Below are 23793 nucleotides of genomic sequence, written 5' to 3' on the forward strand. Positions count from 1 at the left end.
AATTGAGAAAACAGAAAATGTAACATTATTGTAAGAAAGTATTATCTCGTTTTAAAAATAAAGGTTGCTTTATTTATATAATGTGATACGCTAATTAAAATTTTTTTGCCACCAAAAAATGAATTTTTTTAAATATATTAATTTCTTAATGTATCACTGAAAATAATTATTTTATTATTCTTGACAGTTTTTTTATTTTGCAGAGTTTTTTTTCTGTCTTTGATCTAATGTTATTATAAAATTACTTTTCTACAAAACTTGCTTATTTTAATATCCGCTTCATTGAACGTTGAACATTAATTCCAATCTTATATTTAGGGGGAAAGGAAAAGAAAGAAAACAACAACCAACTATTATAAAGAAAATAATAATTTAAACTATGTCATAAAATTATTTTTTAAAAAAAATTAAACTAATAAAAAAAGACAATACTCAATTGAAGTTGATCTGCAGTAAAAAAAAATTAGTCAAAATAAAAAAGACAGATGAAATCTCTATCAAAACAAGATTAATAAAAAAAAAAACCGGCAAATCATAAACTGTTAAAGTGACATTATATAAGGACAAAAATCTTGCATAATAAATTTTTTGTAGGTGATATTAAATTACTTGTTTCATATTTTTGTGGTGTATCTGTACTGTTTTGCTTAGGTTTGACCGCTAATAAGAATTTTAATGATCTTTTTAGTATTGGTGTTTTGCACTGATTGCTTGTCTTTTTTTGTTTCAGTTGTGTGAATTTCTGTTTATCGTATTTCTTGTATAAGTATTTTTTTCTTTTTATTTTTTTTAGATTCAACAATAATTAAATTCTAGATTTTTTAAATATAAAAATTTTGATATCATATCATAAAATTATTTCTTTTCAAAACTTAAATTGATAAAAAGATAAAAAGATATCTCATAAATATTATATCTCTATACCAATAATATACAGATGGATATTCTTAATAGTGTGTTGGATTATGTTATATGTCGTATTTGATTCAAATTAGGGGAATATCCTGTAAAGATATGTAAAACGTATTTTTAGAAAGATATTTATGTGTTGTATTATTATTGAATGTATTAATAAATTGATTATTTTTTAATTTTTTAACAAATTAGAATAAAACCGATTCTTTTATAACAATAATAATAAATCCAATTTTTTCTTTTAGGAATTTAATTATATTTTTAAATTTTTAGGTATTTAATAAATATCTGTAAAATAAAAATTTAGGGATATATTTGTTTTTTTATTATAAAAAAATTAAAGATATTCGATTTAAATTGTGTAATTCGATCAGATCAAATTGGGTCTAGTAATTATAATGCCGACAATTAAATTTATTATTGTTGCTATAATAAATCGATTTTATTCTGGTTTATTAAAAAATAAATTATTAATCGATTTAATAAAAATATCCAATAATAATATGACACATGTAAACGTCTTAAAAAAATATATTTTTAATATCTTTATTAAAGTGATATCTTTCAAATTATCGTCCCTTATATGGTACTCGTAAGTGCTTATATATATAACTGTTACATACAAAATTTTCAAATCATATGATTAAATAACATACATATTTCGTAGGTTCGAGAGTACCCTTTTAGGATTTTGTATTGCACCCTGCTAGGATTTTGTATGTTACCACGCGTTTATTCAAAATTATATCTCGATTTTACCAAAGTAAGAGTATTCCTAACGAATCTAGAAAGGAGTACAAGGAGAGATAAGATTGGTATGGAGAATATGGAGGAGATTGTGTGTTTGGCGGAAGATGATATCAGGATTAGCGGATTGTTCAAGGAGTTTAGTTGGAAGGTTGATGGCGGATAGAAGCTTTAGTATGGAAATGATAGAGGCAGCATTTTTTGCAATTTGGAATCAACCATAGGGATTCTGCTTGAAATACCATGGTGAAAATATTTATCAATTCTTCTTCGCTAAAGAAGCTGATGTGATAAGGGTGGAAAAGGATTCCTCATGGCTCTTTAAGCAATATGTAATTCATGTGAGGCGATGGAATGCAGAGATGAATGTTGAAGAGGCGAATTACTCATTAATACCTACCTGGATCCAATTATGGGGTATGCCAGACCATTGCAAAACAAAGGAGGCTGCCTGCAAAATTGGAAAAAGATTAGGTGAGGTGCTGGAAGTAGAGACTTACCTGATGAGAAGTAAGGAGGATCAGATCATGAAGGTGAGGATTAATTTGAATGTTACCCACACGCTGAAATATGAACGCTTAGGGATATATTGTAGTTTCTTTGGATTTATTGGCCATGATTCCAGAAATTGCAGTAAACTCTTGAAAATTTCTACTGATCTGAATCAAAAGGAGGAAAGGTGGAGTACTCAACTAAGGGCAGAGTTCACAGGGTGGAAGCTGGAGGATAATAAGGAGAATGTGATCCCAAACATAAGTAGAAGAGGAAGAGGAGGAGATCAGTTAACCAAAAAGCCAACCCCTATTAGTCTAATCAAAAGCTTTTCCAAATTATCCTGTAATGACGTCAATACAAAAACCATGATCCACATTAAGCCTAACACAGAAAATCAAAATTCTCCCGCACTAGACCTACACATTCATACCCCAAACCAAATATTACACATTTCTCTGTCTCAAAATAGTAGTAAGGAACATGACTCTGCAGGAGCCGAGGAGGTAATGGGGGAGTCACTTTATATGGAGGAAATAGGCACATTCCAGCCGGGTAGTAAATTTGGTAAAGACTCTAGAAGCTTAAAGAGGCAGAAGATTAAGTATTTAGCACGACAAAGCAATGAAGCTGGAAACATCAAGATGGTTACAGGGATGAAACGTAATGCAGAGACTATAGAGGAGGTGGAGGAAGGTAAGATTGAGAAAGAAGGATCAGTAGAGAGAAATGTTGACTAGGGTGAGGGTGCCAACCCATCAAAGGCACCCATGGGGCTATGAAGTTGATAATGTGGAACTGTCGGGGTTTGGAAAAATTTCTGACAGTTCACAACATCAAAGGGATGCAAAGCTCCCATTCTCCTGAGGTGGTGTTCTTATGTGAGACAAAGAACCAATCCTCGCTAATTGAAAGACAGCTAAAAAGTGTGGGTCTCATGGAGGTATGTTGTGTTAATCCTAATGGCATGACAGGAGGCTTGGCTCTGGCATGGAGGGAAGGAGTGAAGGTGAAGGTGAATAGCAGTGCAGAATTTTATATATCCTTCTCAATTGAAGATCAAGAGAGAAAAATCACATGGGAGATGTTAGGGGTTCACCTCCACAGTACTGACCAGCTGAGAGATACTCAATATGAGGCCTTCCTGGAGATTATTAGACAGCTCGGAGAAAGATATATTGTCATTGGTGATTTTAATGCCATATTATCATCAGATGAAAATGAGGGAGGAAGGGAGAAATCATTTCAATCCATTCAGAAGTTTCAAAACTTTATGAATCATGGATGCCTGGTGGATATGGGGTATCTAGGGGAGAAATTTACATGGTAGAATCGGAGTTGTCAAGAGAGAGTAATCAGAGAAAGACTAGATAGAGCTTTTTTGTCTCTAAAATTGAGGGAAGAATATCCGTGGGCTACACTCACACACTTAGATGATATTGGTTCAGACCATCGCCCTCTGCTATTAAACTCAAATTCAGCAATCATCAAAGTAAAAGGAGGTTCAAATTTCAAGAGAGATAGTGTGGGGAGGAGATGACAGATTCAATAGTTAAGGAGGTGTGGCAAACAAGCTTCTCTGGCTCACCAATGTTCCAATTGTTTCAGAAACTAAAGCGCTGCAGATCTGAAATAGTTAAATGGCAAGCTTCGGGGGTAGGAAATTCTAGAAAAGAAATGGAGAAGATTGCGACTAAACTATCGGCGTTGAAGGAAGATCCCAGCTCTGCTAATAAAATAGAGATCTTACAGCTGGAGGAAGAGTTGAGTAATGCATGTGTTATGGAGGAAAGGTTCTGGATGGAGAAGGCTAGAATTGATTGGCTTAAATGGGGAGATCAAAACACAAAACTTTTTCACTCCAAGAGTCAAGTTAGAAACAGGAGAAATAAGATATGGAGGTTAGAGGATGAGAATGGAGAGTGGTGTACTACTCCAGAAACAATTGGGGCGAGAGCGCAAAGATACTTTGAAGAGTTGTTTACAACAGGGAATCCTCGAGATCCTTCCCATGTGCTGGCTGAGTTGAGAAAGAAGGTCTCCTCTGAGACTAATCGGCACCTTACTAAACCAATTAGTGAAGGAGAAATTAAGAGGGCAGTTTTTTCTATTAACCCGGGGGTTGCCCCGGGAGATGATGGATTCACGGCAAAATTTTTTCAATTTTATTGGAGAATCATCGGAGGGGATGTATACAGGGCAGTTAAGAGCTTCTTTGGGGGAGGAAGAATACTAAAGAGCTTCAACCATACTCAAATTTGTCTAACTCCAAAGACTCCAAATGCAAAAAATATGTCGCAGATCCGACCCATCCGCCTAAGCACCGTATTTTATAAAATTATTTCCAAGGTACTTGTTCATCGCTTGCAGCCTCTTATGAATAAAATAATTAGTGACAATCAGAGTGCATTTATTAAAGGAAGACTTATTAGTGATAATATTCTTGTGGCTCATGAATGCATACATTTCTTAAAGAATAAATCATTTGGGGGCACTGATCTAGCTCTAAAGGTGGATATGAGCAAAGCCTATGATCGAGTGAAATGGAGTTTTGTGTGGTTCGTAATGAAAAAAAATTAGTTTTTGTCAGAGGTGGATAGAATGGGTAAAGGAATGTGTCACTACTATTTCTTATTCTGTTATTGTGAAAATTTCTCCCATCGGTTTCTTTAAACTAAGTAGAGGGCTCCGGCAAGGAGATCTCCTCTCACCCTACCTTTTTCTATTATGCGCAGAAGGTCTATCATTTCTGCTCCACAAAGGAGAACAGAATAACCTATTTCAGGGGCTTCGGTTGAACAGTAGATGTCCGTCCATCAACCACCTTTTATTCGCTGATGACTCTTTATTATTATGTAAAGCAACTCTACATAATTGCGCTAATTTGATTAATGTTATTCAACAGTATGGCTCCCTAAGCGGTCAGATTATCAATTTCAGTAAGTCTGCAGTATTTTTCAGTAAGAATACACCTCATGCTATTAAGGAAGAAATTGCTACTTTTCTTAGAGTCCCTAATATTGGTGCACAAGACAAATATTTGGGACTCCAATCTATTGTTAACAGATCTAAAAGTCAGACATTTGCTTATGTAAAGGATAAGGTGTCGAAGAAGCTACAAGGTTGGAAGCATCAACTATTGTCAGCAAGTGGAAGAGAAATCTTAATCAAAGTTGTGAGGTGTGCTATACCTATCTATACTCTAAGTTGTTTCAAACTGCCCGAATCACTATTAGATGATATTCACAAAATGATTATGCAATTTTGATGGGGTCAAAAACAAAATGAAAAAAACTCCAATGAATCAGCTAGAATACAATGAGCAGAATTAAAGAGGAAGGCGGTATGGGGTTTAAAGATCTCAAAGCGTTTAATCTGGTGATGCTGGCAAAACAGGGATGGAGACTAATGACTAAACCAAATTCTCTGTTTTATAAAGTCTTCAAAAGTAAATATTTTAGACTTACCTCTTTTTTAGGAGCGAAACCAGGCCTGAGACCATCTTGGGCTTGGCAGAGCTTATTGGAAGGCAGAAAAATACTGAAACAGGGTACCAAATGGAAAGTCACGACACAGGGTATAGTAAAATTCAAAGAAGAACCATGGTTTGGTAACTTACCTCCCTTTCGTGTACAGAAAGAGGACTGCAGTGATGGAAATCTGATCTGGCTAAGACAACTATTCAATGAGATAGGGGGTTGGAATACACAGCTCATTCATAGTAAGTTCAGTCCCAACATAGCACAACAAATCTGCCAAATAGACATTGAAGAAGGTGAAGATTCAGTCAGATGGATAAAGCATGATTCTGTTCAGTACAATGTTAGAACGGGATATGAAGTAGCTTACAAGTTTTTTCATAAGCCTATGGAAGATCTTCATGTCAGATTTTAAAGTAGACAATTATGGAGGAGCATCTGGGAGGTTCGATGCCAACCAAAAATCAAGGCATTTCTATGGAAATTTGCTCACGAAAGGCTAGCAGTTAAGACAAATCTTCATAAGAGGATACCCCAGATCCCCAATTTATGCCCGCGATGTTCTTCACTGCCAGAAACGCACCTCCATGCTCTGATTTTCTGTCCGGGAGTTGTGCAAGTCTGGAATCAATCACCAGTAACAAGTGTGATTCTCAGAGATCCGTCTATGGAACCATGGGAGTGGTGGTGTCAGTTGATGGAAGCGGTGAGAAGAAGAGACTCAAAAGAAAAAATCAGTCAAGTAAGTTACCTTCTATGGCAGATCTGGTTGTCCAGAAACGCTCTCATTTTTGAAAATTGCAGAATTGAGGTTGGAGAAATTCTGTCCCAAACTCTGATATTTGCGGAAGAATTTGGGCAACTTGGGAGGCATAACAACTGAAACTAAAGAGGAGAGAATAACTTGTTCTTTTTGTTTTAATCCTTACCGCTTTAGCTTGGTATTATTATTTTTGGGAGTTTCCCAAATTTTTATTATTGTATATGCTTATCCCTATTTGTGTGGGTATTGTAATTGAATTATTTAATTGCAATAAAAGTATTATCTTTAAAAAAAATAACATACATATTTTGTTTTGGATGACGCTTAAATATACACATTAACGATATCTATATATTTGTATGTGAGAAAAATAAAATATAGCCTTCAAATTAATGCAGAAAAAAGGAAATACATGGAGGGAATCTGAGTCACGGCCTGTTTTCTTCTATCTATTATCGCTATCAGCCTATGACCTGATTCCCAACAACTTAAGCTATAAGCGAAGGGGAAATTGGCTACCATATAGATTATACGGTGAATCATATTTGAGTATAAACCATATGAAAAAAGAGTTTTTTATTTTTAATATTGGGCCTATGTTAGTGTTATCCACTGAAATGGCCAAAAATACGTATTTAACGCCGTTGTGGGAATACAGAAAAACGTCGTTGCGTTTTCTCAGCGACGTCAGTTTCATTCTTCAACAAAATGTCGGCGACGTTTTGTACAAAACGTCAGTGACGTTTTGTGTATGCATGGTTAACACGTGGGAGAAAATATCTCATTCTCACCGGCGTGAAGATTTTTAACCCCTTCTCTTTCCCATTTCTTCATCTTCTCTTTAGTTCTACCACAAAACGTCTCCTTCCATCCTTATCAACCTTACCCCACCAAAAATAAAAAAACCCACAAAACAAAACAGCAGCTTCCATATTGGGGACCATTTACCACAACTAAACCAAAGCCTTCCATTCAGGTAAATGATTTAGTGATTGCTTTTTTTTTTTTTTTGAACTGAAACTATGAACAAAATTTTTTTGAACTATAGACTGAGACTTTATAATTTTTTTAGGTTATTTTACTATTAATTAATAGTAAGTTAATTAATTATTAGTACTTAGTAGTAGTATTATCGGCGTTAGTATAGCATTATAGGTGTTAGTCAGTGTTAGGATTAGTTTTAGTAAATTAATTATTGTTAGTTAGTGACTTAGTTACTGTTAGGCTGTTAGCGTTAATTTAGGTTATTGTTATTTAAAATTTGAAATAGCTGTTTTAAAAAACAGAATCATCTAAGAAATTTTTTTACTTTATAATTGATTTATAATTTTGTTAATTTAAAAAACAGAATTAAAAAAGAATTAGTTAATAATTTTCAGAATTTTTTTAAACTTACGTAAAATATTAGTTTCAGTAATTATTAATTTATATTTTAGTTTTGGTTAAAATATTTAATTAATTCTGAATTATTATAAAAAAGTATTTAAAGTAGAATAATTTAAAAATTATTTTAATTTTTTTAATTTACATAAAACATTAGTTTCAGTTATTATTAATTCATGCTTTTAGTGATGTTAGTTTAGTTTAGTTTTGGTTGAAATATTCTTTAGTTAAATTTGAATTATTATTAGAAAATATAATTAATTATATAGTTATGTTACTTTTATTACTATTAATTTTGGAATGTGTTTTTAATAAAAAAATAGAATTATTAAAGATATATTAATAATAAATTTTCATATATTTCAAATATATTTTAAAAAAATAATTTAATTATTTAAATATGTCCTTTCTAATCCAGAGTTTAAAAAAGAGGAAGATGGAAAAACGTGACATCATACGTGCTGAAGATCATATTGTAAAATATCTTCGACATCCTGTATATGTAAGTAATTTTTATGTTTACTGTAGTAGTTAATAATTAGTAGTTTATTTAGTAATAATCAATTATTAGAATATGTAGTGATTTAGTAAGTGTTGAATATAATAGTAGTCATGAACTGGTTATAGTAATTTACTATTCATGATTAAATTTTGTTTTCAGGGTTCAAGAAATTTGCACATAAGACACTTACACCAAATAGACTCATATGATAACAGAATGGAAGAACAACTGAAGGCGAGCGGGTTCTATTATGTTTCTCAAATTGGGAGGATCGTGTCTCATAGGCCGACTGTAGACGCACTGGTTGAAAGGTGGCGTCCGGAAACGCACACGTTTCATCTTCCATATGGTGAGTGCACGATCACTTTGGAGGACGTCGCAATGATTCTTGGACTCCGAACTGATGGTTTGCCAGTGACTGGATCAACTGATCATAGTACAAGTGGGTTAGAAAACGAGTGCTTGGCCCAATTTGGTGTTGTTCCTGGGCCGAACGACCACAAAGGAAGTGGAATCAAGCTGGCATGGTTCCGCACCCTAAAGCGGCGCCAACATTTGACTGATCAAGTAAGTAAGGAAATTTATGTGAAATGTCACATAATGTGTCTATTTGGTACGACGTTATTTAGTGACAAGTCTGGAATCTCTGTGCACTGGAAGTATTTGCCGTTGCTTCGTGACTTTTCTCAAATTCATAAGTTTAGTTGGGGTTCTGCTTGCCTTGCGCACATGTATCGATCATTATGTCGGGCATCGAGATATGATTGCAAGGACATGGATGGTCCTTTGGCGTTGCTCCTTGTGTGGGCCTGGATACGAATGCCGACAATAGGGCCTCTGCCGGTGGATACCAGCTTTCCACTCGCTCGCAGGTAATATTTAACTAAGTTGTCGATTTTGGTTTTTTTTTTCTGTATTAGTTAGTTTCTAATTTGAACATGATATGGCAGGTGGAATGATTATCAACCAACCACTGAGCACTATAAAAATTGGACAACCTCTGACGTCAGGAGAAGGTTGGATGATCTTCCTCTGGATGGGGTAAGTGTTTTGTTGCAAAGACCTTTCATTATGTTGAATTAAATTGGTTATTGGTGCACTTATACCTCTGCTATTTGATCTATTTTTTCAGTTTGTGTGGGATGCATACAGTCCTAATCGGGTTGCGCCTTAAGTTATTCCATTTGACATTAACAACTGTGCAAATCTTTGGAGTGCAACTGTACCTTTAATATGTTTTGAGGCTGTGGAGTGGCATCCGACTGACAGGATTAGAAGACAGTTTGGCTTTCATCAAGACCCCCCAGTCGAAGCTATGAAACTTGGAGCGTCCCATAACATAGTGCTAACAGGTCCAAAGAATAAGAACTGGGGCATAGAACATGCAGTATGGATCTCACAATGGTTAAATAGTTATATGTGTGTCTTAACAGGTGAACATGTGGACAACTATCAACCATCTGACCAGTACATGGACTGGTATATTGGTAAATTTGGTGATCACTTGCGGGTATCCGAGCTTGCTGAGCATGAGGAAGAAGGTCAACAAGAGCAACCACATCAGCAAGAACAACAAACTCAGCAAGAACAACCACCTCAACAACAAGGACCACCATACCCATACCTACCATATCAACAGCCATATCCATACCCACCACAACATCCACACCCACAGTACCTACAGGAATATGCAAACCCTTTCACCCAACCTTTCATACAACCACCATACTCACAACCATATCCACATTATCCACCCCCACCATACACACAAGAATATACACAACCTTTTACCCATCCACCATATGGTCAGCCATTTACCATTTGTGAGGCATACAGGCCGACACAGGTACCGCAAGGTTCATTGACACAGTTACTAGGCGCAGTGGCACAGGATGAGGATCAATATAGACACATTATTGATTGGGTACAGGGTCCTGAGTCATCTCAGTGGGTTAATGATTTATACTCTATCCAAGACCCTATACAAGTGCCAGTGGCTGACGTTATTTCCGGACGATTGTCTTTGGATGCAAGGCATCAACCGCGGGCCTATTCTAAGCATTCTAGGGCAAGAACTTCTATTGATTCAGTTAGGAGTGTCCACAGAGGCATTGGATGTCGCCAAAGTCCGACGCGAATTTTTATGTCTGAGGGTGACGAGGCGGAGAATGAGGATGCAGTTGATGAGACTCCTGGAGGTGAGGATATGGTTGATGAGACTCTTGCAGATGAGGATGAGGTTGATCAACCTGGTACAGGTGATGATGTTATGGATGACGATTCTGGTTCAGGTAATTTAATTGTTATTGTTGACTAGAATTGTATTTATCATTGATCTATATCAATATATGTGTTGGTTTGTATTGAGCATGACTATATTTGTGTTATCCTACAGATGTCCAAGGTCAAAGTAAAGGTTACAACCTTAGGATTGATCCGGCCCGTAAGAGTCGATCTAGATGGAGCCCATCATTGATCAAGAAGAGGGTAAAAAAGGGATGCTCTAAGGTGGCCGAAACCGTTAAGAAAAGTATATTTAAATGAGTTAGCTCGGTTGTTTATGGTTTAGGGTCAGGGAATGTAATTTTATGTTATTGTTTTAATTATGTACCCATTGTGTTGTTTTAGTTAATTCTCTAGTCAAAGCAAACTTGTAATATAACTTACGCAAAGTAAGTGTCACATGACTCAATACAAACATAAGGCTAGATAAAGTGTTGGATGCACCACAAATGACAAACTATAATTGAATATAATACTACAGATAATGACAAAAATCACTAAGATCCCAAACTACAACTGAATAATCATACTAACTAAGATGCTGGAAACAACTAAGGTCACAGACTACGAGTTTGGAGCCGATCCACTAGCACTGGTTTCACCACGGCGCGGGCATCTGCTTCGACTATGACCCTCACCGCCACAAAGCCTACAACGCCTAGGACCACGTAGATCACGAATATCCATCTCATTCAAGAAGCGAGTTTTCTTAGGACGACCTTTGGCCACTCGCTTGAGGTGGGGATTGGGTACGAGTCTTGGTCCTTGATGCACAGGCCATGTTGTTGGGTTTCCTAGTGGCCTGAATCGGGTCTTGTATACCTTTCGGATCTCACCCATCGTATAAACCTCGTGCACATACTGTTTCCAATCCAGGTGCTGGTTTGCACAGCAGGCAAATACATGGCGACATGGAATTCGATCCACCTGAAACTCACCACAACCACAATGCTGAAGGCGCAAGTTTACTGCAAACTCCAACCCACTTGGCATCTCGCGCACTTCAAATACCTCGTTCTGCCTATCAAATAGGTTAACTTGAATGTTCCCCACTGAGCGCTGATTTGACAGAATTTTCTGAGTTGCATATTCAGAGAATAGTTGTCCTGCATTTATACGAGCCTCAGCCTCAGCTCTCTTCCTTGTGAACAATGCATTTAGCCTGTAAAAAGTTGCCTTAACAAGGGCTGTGACCGGAAGATTGCGTGCCCCTTTCAATACTCCATTAATGCACTCCACTAGGTTAGTTGTCATATGGCCCCAACGATGTCCACCATCATACGCCAAGGCATACTGCTGTCGAGGGATCCGGTCTAACCACTGCTTGTAAGCCTCCCCCCGCTCACATAATCTCTGGTAACGCGTATCAAATTCACGCATTGTTCTAGAATAGCCAATGTTGACAATTAGCCTCTGCAGGTGTGGTACCTTGAAACTCCTCAAAAAGTTGGATGCTATATGTCGGATGCAAAACATATGAATAGCTCTCGGATATTCCCATGCTCCATTACTACGACCCACAGCTGAGATGATTGACTCGTGTCAATCAGAGATAAGGGCAACACCATCCCGATTAACTACATGTCTTCGCAAATGGCTAAGAAAAAAGTGCCAGGCATCGGCAGTCTCACCTTCGACTATGGCAAATGCAAGCGGCACGATATTTCCATTGCCATATTGTGATATTGCAACTAAAAGAGCTCCTTTATACTTTCCATAGAAATGTGTGCCGTCAATCTGAACCACTGGCTTGCAACTTCTGAATGCTTTAATGCATGGGTAGAAAGCCCAGAAGACTCGTGTCAGAATCCGGAGATCCTCAACTAACTCATCCCCTCGATAGCCATATGCAGTTTCATACTCAACAGCTGCTGATGGTTCTTTTGCAACCATTGCTTCAAACCATGTGGGCAAAGCTTCATATGAAGATTCCCACCCACCAAATATTTTTTCCACTGCCTTTTGCTTGGCCAACCATGCTTTGCGATAACTTATCGTGTAGTTGAACTTCGATTGTACTTCAGCAATGACAGATTTTACCTTTATGGACAGGTCAGCCTCAACTAATGGCTTTATTGTTCTGCAATTGTTTCAGAGTCCAGTTTAGCATGATCCTGAAATATGGTACTTCTGGTGCACGTGTGACTACCATTGTACCTCCTTATCACCCAACAATACTGTCTTTTCATAAGACTAACTCTGATAAGCCAATCACAACTTATTCCATACTGTACACATTTAGCATAGAATGTTGTTGGTTCTGATTCATATACCCTATAATCAACTCCTCTTCGAATGGTATACTCTTTAACTGATGCAGTAACAGCCTCTCTAGAGTTAAATTCCATTCCAACAGCAAATTCACCGGTAGCTACAACAGCTGGGGCTGTACCAATAATAAAACAAAAATAAATCTAAATAATATTCTATTATTATTAATAATAATGAGAACAATAAATAGTAATAACAATCTAAAAATTAAAAATAATACTAACATAAAAGCAAAACAAATAATAATATTACTAATATTAAAAAAGTAAATAACAACAACAACAACAAAATTACCTGTATTGACGTACTCAGGAAATTCTGGTGCATGCATGGCATCCAGATTCAAAGCATGCATAAAAGATGGCTCTCCATATGGATGTTGTCCGATTAGTGCATTTGCAACATCAGCCACATCTCTTTCAACCATTATCTCATCTTCCTCTACATCTTCAGTTGGACCAACAACTTCATAATTACTTTCAAATTCTTCATCGCTTTCAGTATTATAACCCACCCAGTCTATGTTAGGTTATGGAAAGTCAACATCATCGATTTCTTCGAACTCAACATACAACTCAATAAGTGAGGTCTGTGCTCTAGTTTGATGATAGGTAAAAAATATTCTTTGCATACTATCTTCATCAGTCACATGCATTATTTGAAATTGGGCAAAACCACCAAATACTAGCACAGGCTGCCTATACAGAATATTTATGACTCTTTTTTGCACTTGATGATCTACACTTTGAGAAAGTATACTCTTAAGTCCTTCATATGTTATTGACAGAGGAACAACAATAACACATGGATTCTCACATAAAAAACTCACACCTTCATGTGTATGAGATAAAATCTGGCCATTATAATATATTTTTAAACTAATATAACCCTCCATTTCATACATTCATCACACTCACTCAAATTTTTTTCACTCTCAAACTGAGCACATTTTGTAGAACAAAGCTCTCATTACTTCACTTAAACTTTACTCTCATACTCCATTTTTGCGTTTTAACACAATCCAGAACTTCTTTTATAGTTACTTTTATATTTTTTTATTTCCTCTAGCACAAAACGTCACTGACGTTTTCACAAAACGTTACTAACGTTTTTACTTTTTTACAATACGTCAACGACATTTTCACCAAAAAATAATTTAAAAATATATATTCTAACAAAACGTCACTGACGTTTTCATTTAAAAAAAATTAATATACAACACGTCGTTGACGTTTTGCTTAAAATAAAATTAAAAAAAAAGTTTACACATTACGTCGCTGGCGTTTTCTTCCTACAAAATTTTAAAAGAAATTTAATCAAGTCGTCGATGCCGTTTTGCCTAGTTTATTATAAAAGAAAAATCACTCTGCCACAAAACGTCTTCAACGTTTTGTTTCTTTCAAAAATTTAAAGCAGGCCCATAGTAGAGTAATACACATTGCTCTCCAAATATCATTGGATAACACACGTTGGTTTCTAATATACAAATAACTGAGCCTATGAAAAACATTATAATTAATAAAAGAACAACATATATTATTTTAGTCTTCTTCAAAACATATACTTTTATAAAATTACTATTTATAAAAAGAAATGGCATTTTAATTTAACCTTCTAAATAAAATTCAATTTGAAAAATACACAATTTTTTTTATAGTGATAAAAAAAATTGTAAATTTAATCTAAATTTTTATTGAAATATTTAAAAATTAATTGTTTAAAAAACAAATACAAAAATCAAGAAAAAAATCAATTTCAAACGCATTTTAAATTTATTTTTGTATTGTTTGTCATTCATGTTAAAAAATAATTGTTAAAAAAATAAATTTTATATTGGAGGATAGAAAGATATCAACTTTTTAAGTGGGCTTAAAACAATTGCAAAATTTGATATTTTAGAATCTCTTCCAAATATGTATTTTTTATATTTTGTAAAATTAAGATAATTTTTGAAGGCTCAAAATATTATTTTTTATTGTTTAATCTTAATATAAAAAAAACACTCAAAAAAGTTTAACCAGTAAGATAAAAAAAAAAACACGTAAAAAAATAAAAAATATCAGAACGTGATAAATAATAGACCAAACATTAATATTTCCAACTATTATCAATTTATCATTCAAAAATTAGATTTCCAAAGAGGTACAGTCAAACGCATGCATGCAACCTTTCACTGTCCTTTTCATAGTCTCAACAAATTAAATGTCGAGGGACGAAGGCCTATATTGAATTGATGAAACATTATTATTTGATCAAATACTATTATTATATCCAAATTCAAAAGGGTCTTAATCAAATCTTGACCAGACCCATAAGTTTCTGACAAATAAAACTTCAGCGCATATATATAACAATCAATGCTTTCATACTTAATTACAGTAGGGTTAAGTATCTATTTTTTTCCCTCAAAATTTATGGCTAAAATTAAAATGTTACTAATATTTCTTTGCCAAGAAGGTTATGGGATTGAGATTTTTTTTATATATATATATTTTTAAAAGAAGATCAAGTTCAACACATTTAGTGAAACATACAAAAAAATATAAAAATAAAATTTTGTAATTTTTATATTATTTTTGCATAACCATTAATAACATGAATTATGTTTTGTACCACTGCTAGAACAACAAAACGACCTAGCTAGTAACACAATTTACCATTTTTGTTGTTTTGTTCTGGAAAATAACCTCATTTCTACACAACCAGATATTTCATATAACTGAGAAGAATTTCACTAACCATGTTTTTTGCATGTTTTTTCTCAAATTCATCGTTCTCCAACTCTGAAAATGTTCTTTTATGAAACTTGGGATGCTCCAAACACGACCCACGTGACTTATCCATGTGCACCACACCTGCCAAGTATACTCACACGTAACAACCAAATGTTGTACAACTTCAATTTTCTTACTACACATAACACAGACGTTATCACTTCGTTCAATGATGTCCAATCTGCTCAAGCGATCCTTTGTATTAACTCGGCCTACAAGCACAAACCAAGTAAACAACTTTACCCGAGGTGGAACAATTCCTTTTCACATTTCATTTGTGAACTTATAGCTAAGGATATCATTCGACAATGTCTGTACCTGCAAAATCTGTACAAATGAGTTAGTAGTATAAACGCTTTTTTTTATCAAATTTCCACACCACTCTATCTTGTGCGCCTACTATCAATCTCACAGCTTGCAAGATATCAAGCATTTGGTTCAAACTGTCAGTCTCTCATTGGCAGAATTTCCTCCTCCAGTAGAAGTTCCAAACCCACTCTATCCCATCCCAAAATCCACAGTCCCCAATCACGGATCCTTTATTATCTGAAATTAAGTAGAGTCTTGGAAATGAGTCTTTCACCTTTTTCGACTGTAGTCACGTATCTTCGCAAAATCTGGTTAATCTACCATCTCTTACTTCCATAGCCAACCCGTCAATCATCTTCTGTCTGACGTGTTACTCTTTGATTTGCAAGTGACATATATCTCTCCACGGACCTCCTTTTGCTGGTATAGCTTGAGTAGACAATAACTGTCCAGGGTTCAGATTATTGCAGGAGCACACTACTTCTTCCATAGAGGACACTCTTTCTTAGAGAATCTCCACCACCACTTAAATAATAATGCGGTATTATGAATCATCGTATCTCTCACACCTAGTCCTCCTAGTTTCTTCGGTGCCTGTATCATCTCCCATTTTACAAGAGCCAGTCCAGGTCGTCCATCGTCCTTCTCCCAAAAGAATCTTCTTTGCAATAAAATTATTTTTTTGGCCACCGCAACTGGCATTTTATACAAACTCAAATAGTAAGTAAAAAACTATTAATCACATATTTGATGAGAACAAACTTTTTTGCTTTACTGAGCACCTTTGCTTTTCACAAACTTAGTTTCTCCTCCACCTTATCTATTACTAGCTTCTATGTTTTTACTAGCCTTGAGTTTGCTCCTAGATTAATTCCCAGATACTTCACTGGTAGATTCGCCGCCTGACATCCTAATAATCTGCACATCTGACCAACCCACTCCTGACTGCAATTTACCGGTATCAAATTAGACTTGTTGAAGTTAATGCTCAACCCAGACATGACTTCAAAATACCTCAAGAGTCTCTTGTAATTTCTCATTGTCTCATCCTCTGGTGGGCAGAAAAATATAGTGTCATTAGCAAACTAAAGGTGGGATAACTCTATATTGTCCCTACCAACTAAGAGAGGAGATATTCTCCTATATTTTACCAGCTCCCCGATCATCCTGTTCAGCACATCTACAAACAAAGACGAATAAAAAAGGTGATAACAGGTCACCTTGTCGAAACCCTCTTTCCATCTTGAACGGTTTTGATGGTGCCCTATTAACCATTATAGATATAGAAGATGATCTAATGCACTCTATAATCCATGTCCTCCACATCTTCTACCGAACCCCATCTTTTCTAGCACAATATCAACAACATTCTATTTGACTCTATCATAGGCTTTTTGGAAGTCCAATTTGATGATAGTTGATGCCTTCTTCTTCAGTTTTAGCCACTGTACAATTTCACATGCTATTAACGCTCCATCATATATTCTCCTACCATTGACAAATGCACTCTGTGATTTCCCAACTAACCCTGGCATTACGCTCTTCATTCTTCTTGTCAACACTTTTGATATAACCTTATAAACACTTCCAACCATACTGATCGGTCTAAGATCCTTTATCTCCTTCGCGCCCATAAACTTCGGAGCCAGCGCTACCCAAGTAACATTGGAGTCTACTGGTAGCTTCGCCGTCTCAAAGAAGCTCATCACAGCTTTAGTGAATTTTACTCCAATCTTCTCCCAGCATCTTTTTATAAAATTCACGTTATATCCATTATTACCCGAAGCCTTAGATGATTCGCAGTCTCATACTGTCTCTTTTACTTCCTCCTCCATCGGTAACACCTTTAGTGCTTGAGCTTCCTCCATCTCCAAGCGATTAACTAAACCATCTTGAAAACTGATATTTGGCGACTCGTTTTGGCGGTATAGGTTCCTGTAGAAATCTCTAATTGCAACCTTAATTCTTGCATGGTTCCTTACCATTCTTCTATTAATTACTAAAGACTCAATCCGGTTATTCCTTCTTCTTACTGATGCAATATTGTGAAAGTATCTGGTATTCCTGTCTATTTTCTTGGCATGCCGAGACCTAGACATTTACTTCCAGTGTATATCTTGTCTCTCATACCATACCTCACAACATTTTATCAGTGCCTTTCTTCTTACTTCTACTGTACCATCATATACTCCGTTACTAACCATATCATCCATTTTTTTGTGCCATCTACCCAGTGATTTTGCCAGCGCCTTCAGTTTATCCAGGAACTGTACATTGCCCAATCCCCTCGATTATACCTTCATCATCTTTAGGAAGCCTTTATGTGTGAACCACACGTCTAAACTGCGAAACGGTCTTGGTTCCTGAGCTATTCTTCTATCTTTCACTATCAAAGGACAATGATCTGATAGACCTCTTGGACCTCCTCTTAGACGAGTATCTGGGTACGCATCTAACCATTCCAAGCTAACTAGGCTTCTATCAATATGACTGCAGGACTGACCTCTAAACCATGTATACTTGTGATCATTGATTGCCAAATCCACCAACTCCATGTCATTAATCCATGCTCTGAAGTCTTCAGCAGAAGCTGATAAGTTGGTCACCCCTTTTCTTTCCTCTATATGTACAATCTTATTGAAATCTCCTATGTAACAAAAAGGGGTTTGACACAATCCTGTAATATAGCTTAATTCCTCTCATATTAAGAGTTTTTCGTCTTTCACATGCGCTCCATACACCAGACAAATTGCACAGTAAAAATTATCTTTGGTCATCGCTCTTTCTACATATAACCACATATCTCCTTTATAGCAATTCATCAATTTAAATACTGATTCATCCCAAATTAACAGCAGACCTCCGAAAGTTCCAACAAAATTAACACACTTCCAACAAAATTAACACACTTCCAACTAGCTCTATCATGACCCATATTCTAGCTACTTCGTATTTATTCACCACTTTTTTTTTCTTTTCTATCAACCCCAACATATCTAATCTAAATTTATTTTTAAAATTTTTTTAATCATATTCAGTTTTGCAACACCTCCCAACCCCCTAACATTTCAAGAATTTAAAATCATTTATAAATTTTATTACACATTTGTTTACGGCATTTTGGACAACTTATTCTAATTTTCTCTTTTTGTTTCGACTGTTTTCGCTTTAAAATTGTGACCTCATTTTGTTTCTAGAGAATTCCCATAATGTTTTTTCAATCACTGTACGGTATTGTTCATGATTTGGCTCCAATTTCCAAGTCTCTTTATTCTCTGTCATTTCTTCTTTTCAACTCCAAATTTGCTTTCTTCTGCACATTATTGAATCTTGGTGCATATTCACCTCTGTACCAAACTCTTTTACTACTTGATCTTCAGGGTGTTTTTTTTTGAAATTTATGTATTCTTTTATTCGGATTTTGATTGTGACTCTTTGTTGGATGGTAGAGTTTAGATAAAAAGAGTTGAGGATAATAAATGAGCTGATGACGACGGTGGTAATATAATAGAAAGAGAAAATTGTGCATTGTGGTGGTAGTATTGCTCATGGAGATGAGCACATGACAATGGAGGGGTGGTGGTGAAAAGAGAGGTGTAATAATGGTGGTAATAATAATGATGATGAACAGATTATAATAACGGTTGTCAGTGGATAAAAGATGCTATTTTATTAAAAGTAAAATTGTCTCAAATTAATATTTTAAAATAATTTTTAATTTTGAAGACAAAATTAATAAAAGAATTTAAAAATTATTTTAATTTTGATCCCAAACTTAATTTAAAGATAAAAAAATTACTTAACTCTTTAATTACACTTGCATATAAATTAGTTAGTTAAGTGATAAATGATGATGTTAACAACGTTAAAATAAGTATTAGGCCATGTCAGTAGATAGCTACACTCCAAAGTGATGTTTGTTAAGGGATACTTTGGAAAATTAGTACTATTTAGTATTTATCAACTATTTGTCGCTTTTTGCGTGCATTGCATGTTAGCGTGCACCACCACAAACACAAGGTCCTACCAACAAAGGATATATAATTATTTCTCGTCAAAAAATTTGTATGATACTATTTTTTAGTGATAGAAAGAATCAACATAAATTGTTATATGACTTATATTTTAAGTTGATATTTTTTCAAATAAATTTTTTTAATATATTTGATTTTTACGTAGATATTTTTTTGTTTTATACTTTTTTCTGAGATTTATTAAAAATTAAATTTTAAATTTTTAAATATAAAATTTTAATATTACATTATAATATTATTTTTTAAAAATTTAAATTAATAAAAAATATAAATAATTATATCTCTAATAAATAAAAATTATTGTATAGAAGAAAACACATATCGTGTCTAGATACTTTTTAATTTGCATGGTAGAGGTAAGGTGATGTAAGTCAATAACTTCACGTAAAGGTAAAGCATCAAAATTTTATGCCGCCATCATTTGCTCCTAGTTTGATTTTGAATTACTAATGTAATTTAGTCACAAAAAAAGTAATTAAGTTGTTACAAAAAAATTAATGATATTTTAACAACAATAATTATAGTAAATTTAATTTTATATTTACGTTCTCTCTCTTTTGAGCAGAGAGTACCAGTTGTGCAATGATTACTTGATTAGTCATTGCTCGTAGTGGATACAATTTTAAAAAAAATGTTTAGATAAAAGAAAACCAGAAACAATCAATATGAAGAAAATAACTAATAGTGGATCTGTGATATATATATATATATATATATATATATATATATAATCTGTTGGGAATAAGACACAATTCCCCCTTGAGAAAACACCTTTGACAGAGAAATAAAATAGACACAATCACAACACAAGAATTTAACGTGGAAACTCCAATTACCGGAGAAAAAACCACGGCCGTTGTCAAATGACAACCAGAGAATATCACTATGTGAAAATTGTTACAACACATAGACTTCTTTCTCTCACCGGCACCCCAGTACACCCACACTCTTTCAAAGCAAATATCTAACTACACCTCACAACACTCTCTAATCAAAGAGTACAGAGGAAAAGAAAAATCAGATACAAGCTTAAAGTGTTTCTGACTGGTGCAAAAACAAATGGAGAACTTAGCCTCATATTTATAGCCTAGGCCACCCACTCCATTTGCTATCCTAAGCAATGTGGGACTAATTCAACCAAATCCTAACAATCTCCACCTTGATTGAAATAGTCACACATCTTCAGCTTCCATTGTCAACACCGACAATTCTTTGCTGCCATTGTCTATACCGACAATCATAGTTCAGAGAACTATCATACTCCACCATGAAAGTATACTCACTTGGAATTAGACCACTCCAAGAATTTCGCCTTGGTACAGATCGAAACCTTGCTGAAAATTCATGGTGCAACTTCCAAATTGGCTTTTCCTGGAAGTTCTTCAGCCATCGACCTAACTCCGCCACACACCTTGCATCTCAACGCCAACCAATGCCCGTGTGCAATTGTGGACCTGATTGCCACAACTCATCCTTATCCATGGCAGTGCGGTAATACCATGAGGATACTTCTTGTCTTCTAGAGAACATCATCTTCTCTCATAGAGAGAGCAACCAGAGATCTTCTCCTTCAACGCCTTGTGCAAACCTGATTGTATCAACACATCCTTGACTTGTACTTGCCACAAGCCAAAATTGATTCTTCCATCAAATTTCTCTATTTCAAGCTTCACAGCACTTGAATATCCTGACATTGTTGCAACCGTATACTGGAATATTATAACTCAACTGTAGACCGTGCACTAGGAAGGGTCCTCAGGAAAGAGAGGTGGGTCACAATGGACACACTTAAATACCAAGTCTTTCCTTAGCCAGAACCTTTTCCAAACTGCACTCTCACAGAGTCACACTGCCTTCCAGCAACAACAACAGCAACCAAAGATCAACCTCAAGCTACAGGACAAAATTCTTTTTTGATGTGGAAGATCAGACTAGGCTGCAACCACAGAGCATACTAAGAATAAATCCCACCGAACCGAAGCTCTGATACCACTTGTTGGGAATAAGACACAATTCCCCCTTGAGAAAACACCTTTGACAGAGAAATAAAATAGACACAATCACAACACAAGAATTTAACGTGGAAACTCCAATTACCGGAGAAAAAACCACGGCCGTTGTCAAATGACAACCAGAGAATATCACTATGTGAAAATTGTTACAACACATAGACTTCTTTCTCTCACCGGCACCCCAGTACACCCACACTCTTTCAAAGCAAATATCTAACTACACCTCACAACACTCTCTAATCAAAGAGTACAGAGGAAAAGAAAAATCAGATACAAGCTTAAAGTGTTTCTGACTGGTGCAAAAACAAATGGAGAACTTAGCCTCATATTTATAGCCTAGGCCACCCACTCCATTTGCTATCCTAAGCAATGTGGGACTAATTCAACCAAATCCTAACATAATCAAATATATTAAATTATTCAATAACTTTTTATTAGTAGCTTTATATAAATAATCGCCATAAATTAAAGATTGCCTAATTGATGTGAATGATGTGAAGCCAAAATAGATATGTGTGTTGGTAACTATTAATGTGTTTTGGAAAAAAATTTTAAAAAGTAGAAAATGCACTATATTTTTTTAAGAAGTCACCCATTATTAGAGATGATAAACGAATTAACAGGTTTTGAATTTTTATTTTTCTTTACAAACTTACCAAAAAAATTGATTAACTTGATTAACATACCCTTTTGAATATGAATCACCATTATTGCTATGGAATATAATAAATAAAGAATTAAAATACGTGCAACACTCCATGCTTAATAAAAAATATTTTAAAAATGAGCCACGTGTATCACTCAAAATTACTTTGACAAACTTTTAAATATATTAATTTTTGTAATATATAGCTCAAATGACATAATCTTCTCATATTTACTTAGAGGTTATGAGTTCGAATCTTTCTATCTTTAGTATAAAAAAACTAAAATTTAAAAACAAATTAATTAATTAAAAAATTATTAGTCACCAAAAATAAAATATAAAATAAAAATGACACTATTATAAGATGTTTTTCATTCAAAAAATTTGAATTCAATATCATTAAGAGGCTGAAACTCATTAATCCTCTTAATTCATATCACATTTATCATCACTATACAGAAATTGAATAAATAAATTATATTAATAATTACATTACAAAAATATTTAAAAAATAATAAAAAATTAGTTAAAAACATGCCAAAATTATCGTATTTTACATCTCTTAATTATTATTAGAATTTAATTGAATAATATTAAATATTAAGTTATATATATTTAATATTAAGTTTAATTATTTTGTTTGTTCTTATAATTTTACAAAATTTTCAATTAGGTCTCTATATTTTTTTTCTTTTAATTGGTTCTTATACCATTTTTTTTAGTTAGGTCTCTTTACTGGCCTTAATTTTTTAGGAATTCAACTAAAAAAAATTAGTGCAAAAATCCAAATAAAAAGAAAAAAATGTAGAGACTGAATTAAAAAAAATTGGTACAATCATTCAATTAATAAAAAAAAGTACAGGAATCTAATTAAAAATTTTACGAAATCAATAAAGTAATTAAACCTAAATATTATATATATAAACTTATAAATATTAAATTAAAAAATTAATTTGTTGTTATTATCTTTTGAATATTACTGTTATATTAATATATACGTATTAATTTTCTGAGCTAAGAAAATATCTGTGTGGCCAAAACAAAAAAGAAAAGGAAAAGGAAAAAGGACGATAAAAGGTGAAGACAAATGCAACCACAGAACACAATATCCCCACTGCTTAGTTTCATTGCTTTTTTCCATTTTCAAACCATTATTATGTGATATGTATGGCACGATCATCAA

The 23793-nt window shown here is 34.3% G+C and overlaps 2 protein-coding genes across 2 annotated transcripts; one reads left to right on the forward strand and one right to left on the reverse strand.

Moving 5' to 3' along the window:
- The first annotated feature begins 2944 nt into the window (after positions 1-2944).
- On the forward strand, positions 2945-3484 carry LOC140183615 (uncharacterized). The gene has a single exon (XM_072232074.1). It carries the CDS (start codon positions 2945-2947, stop codon positions 3482-3484), a length of 540 nt encoding a protein of 179 aa, XP_072088175.1.
- A 7644-nt stretch (positions 3485-11128) lies between these two features.
- LOC114927491 (uncharacterized) lies at positions 11129-11944 on the reverse strand. The gene has a single exon (XM_029297473.1). It carries the CDS (start codon positions 11942-11944, stop codon positions 11129-11131), a length of 816 nt encoding a protein of 271 aa, XP_029153306.1.
- Positions 11945-23793: the final 11849 nt, after the last annotated feature.

Source organism: Arachis hypogaea, chromosome 3 (genome assembly GCF_003086295.3).
Source record: "Arachis hypogaea cultivar Tifrunner chromosome 3, arahy.Tifrunner.gnm2.J5K5, whole genome shotgun sequence".
Lineage (NCBI taxonomy): Eukaryota > Viridiplantae > Streptophyta > Magnoliopsida > Fabales > Fabaceae > Arachis > Arachis hypogaea.

Bases quoted from the DNA above. Each gene is read 5' to 3' on its own strand.
- LOC140183615 (XM_072232074.1), top strand. From the start codon at position 2,945: ATGTGGAACTGTCGGGGTTTGGAAAAATTTCTGACAGTTCACAACATC.
- LOC114927491 (XM_029297473.1), bottom strand. From the start codon at position 11,944: ATGCGTGAATTTGATACGCGTTACCAGAGATTATGTGAGCGGGGGGAG.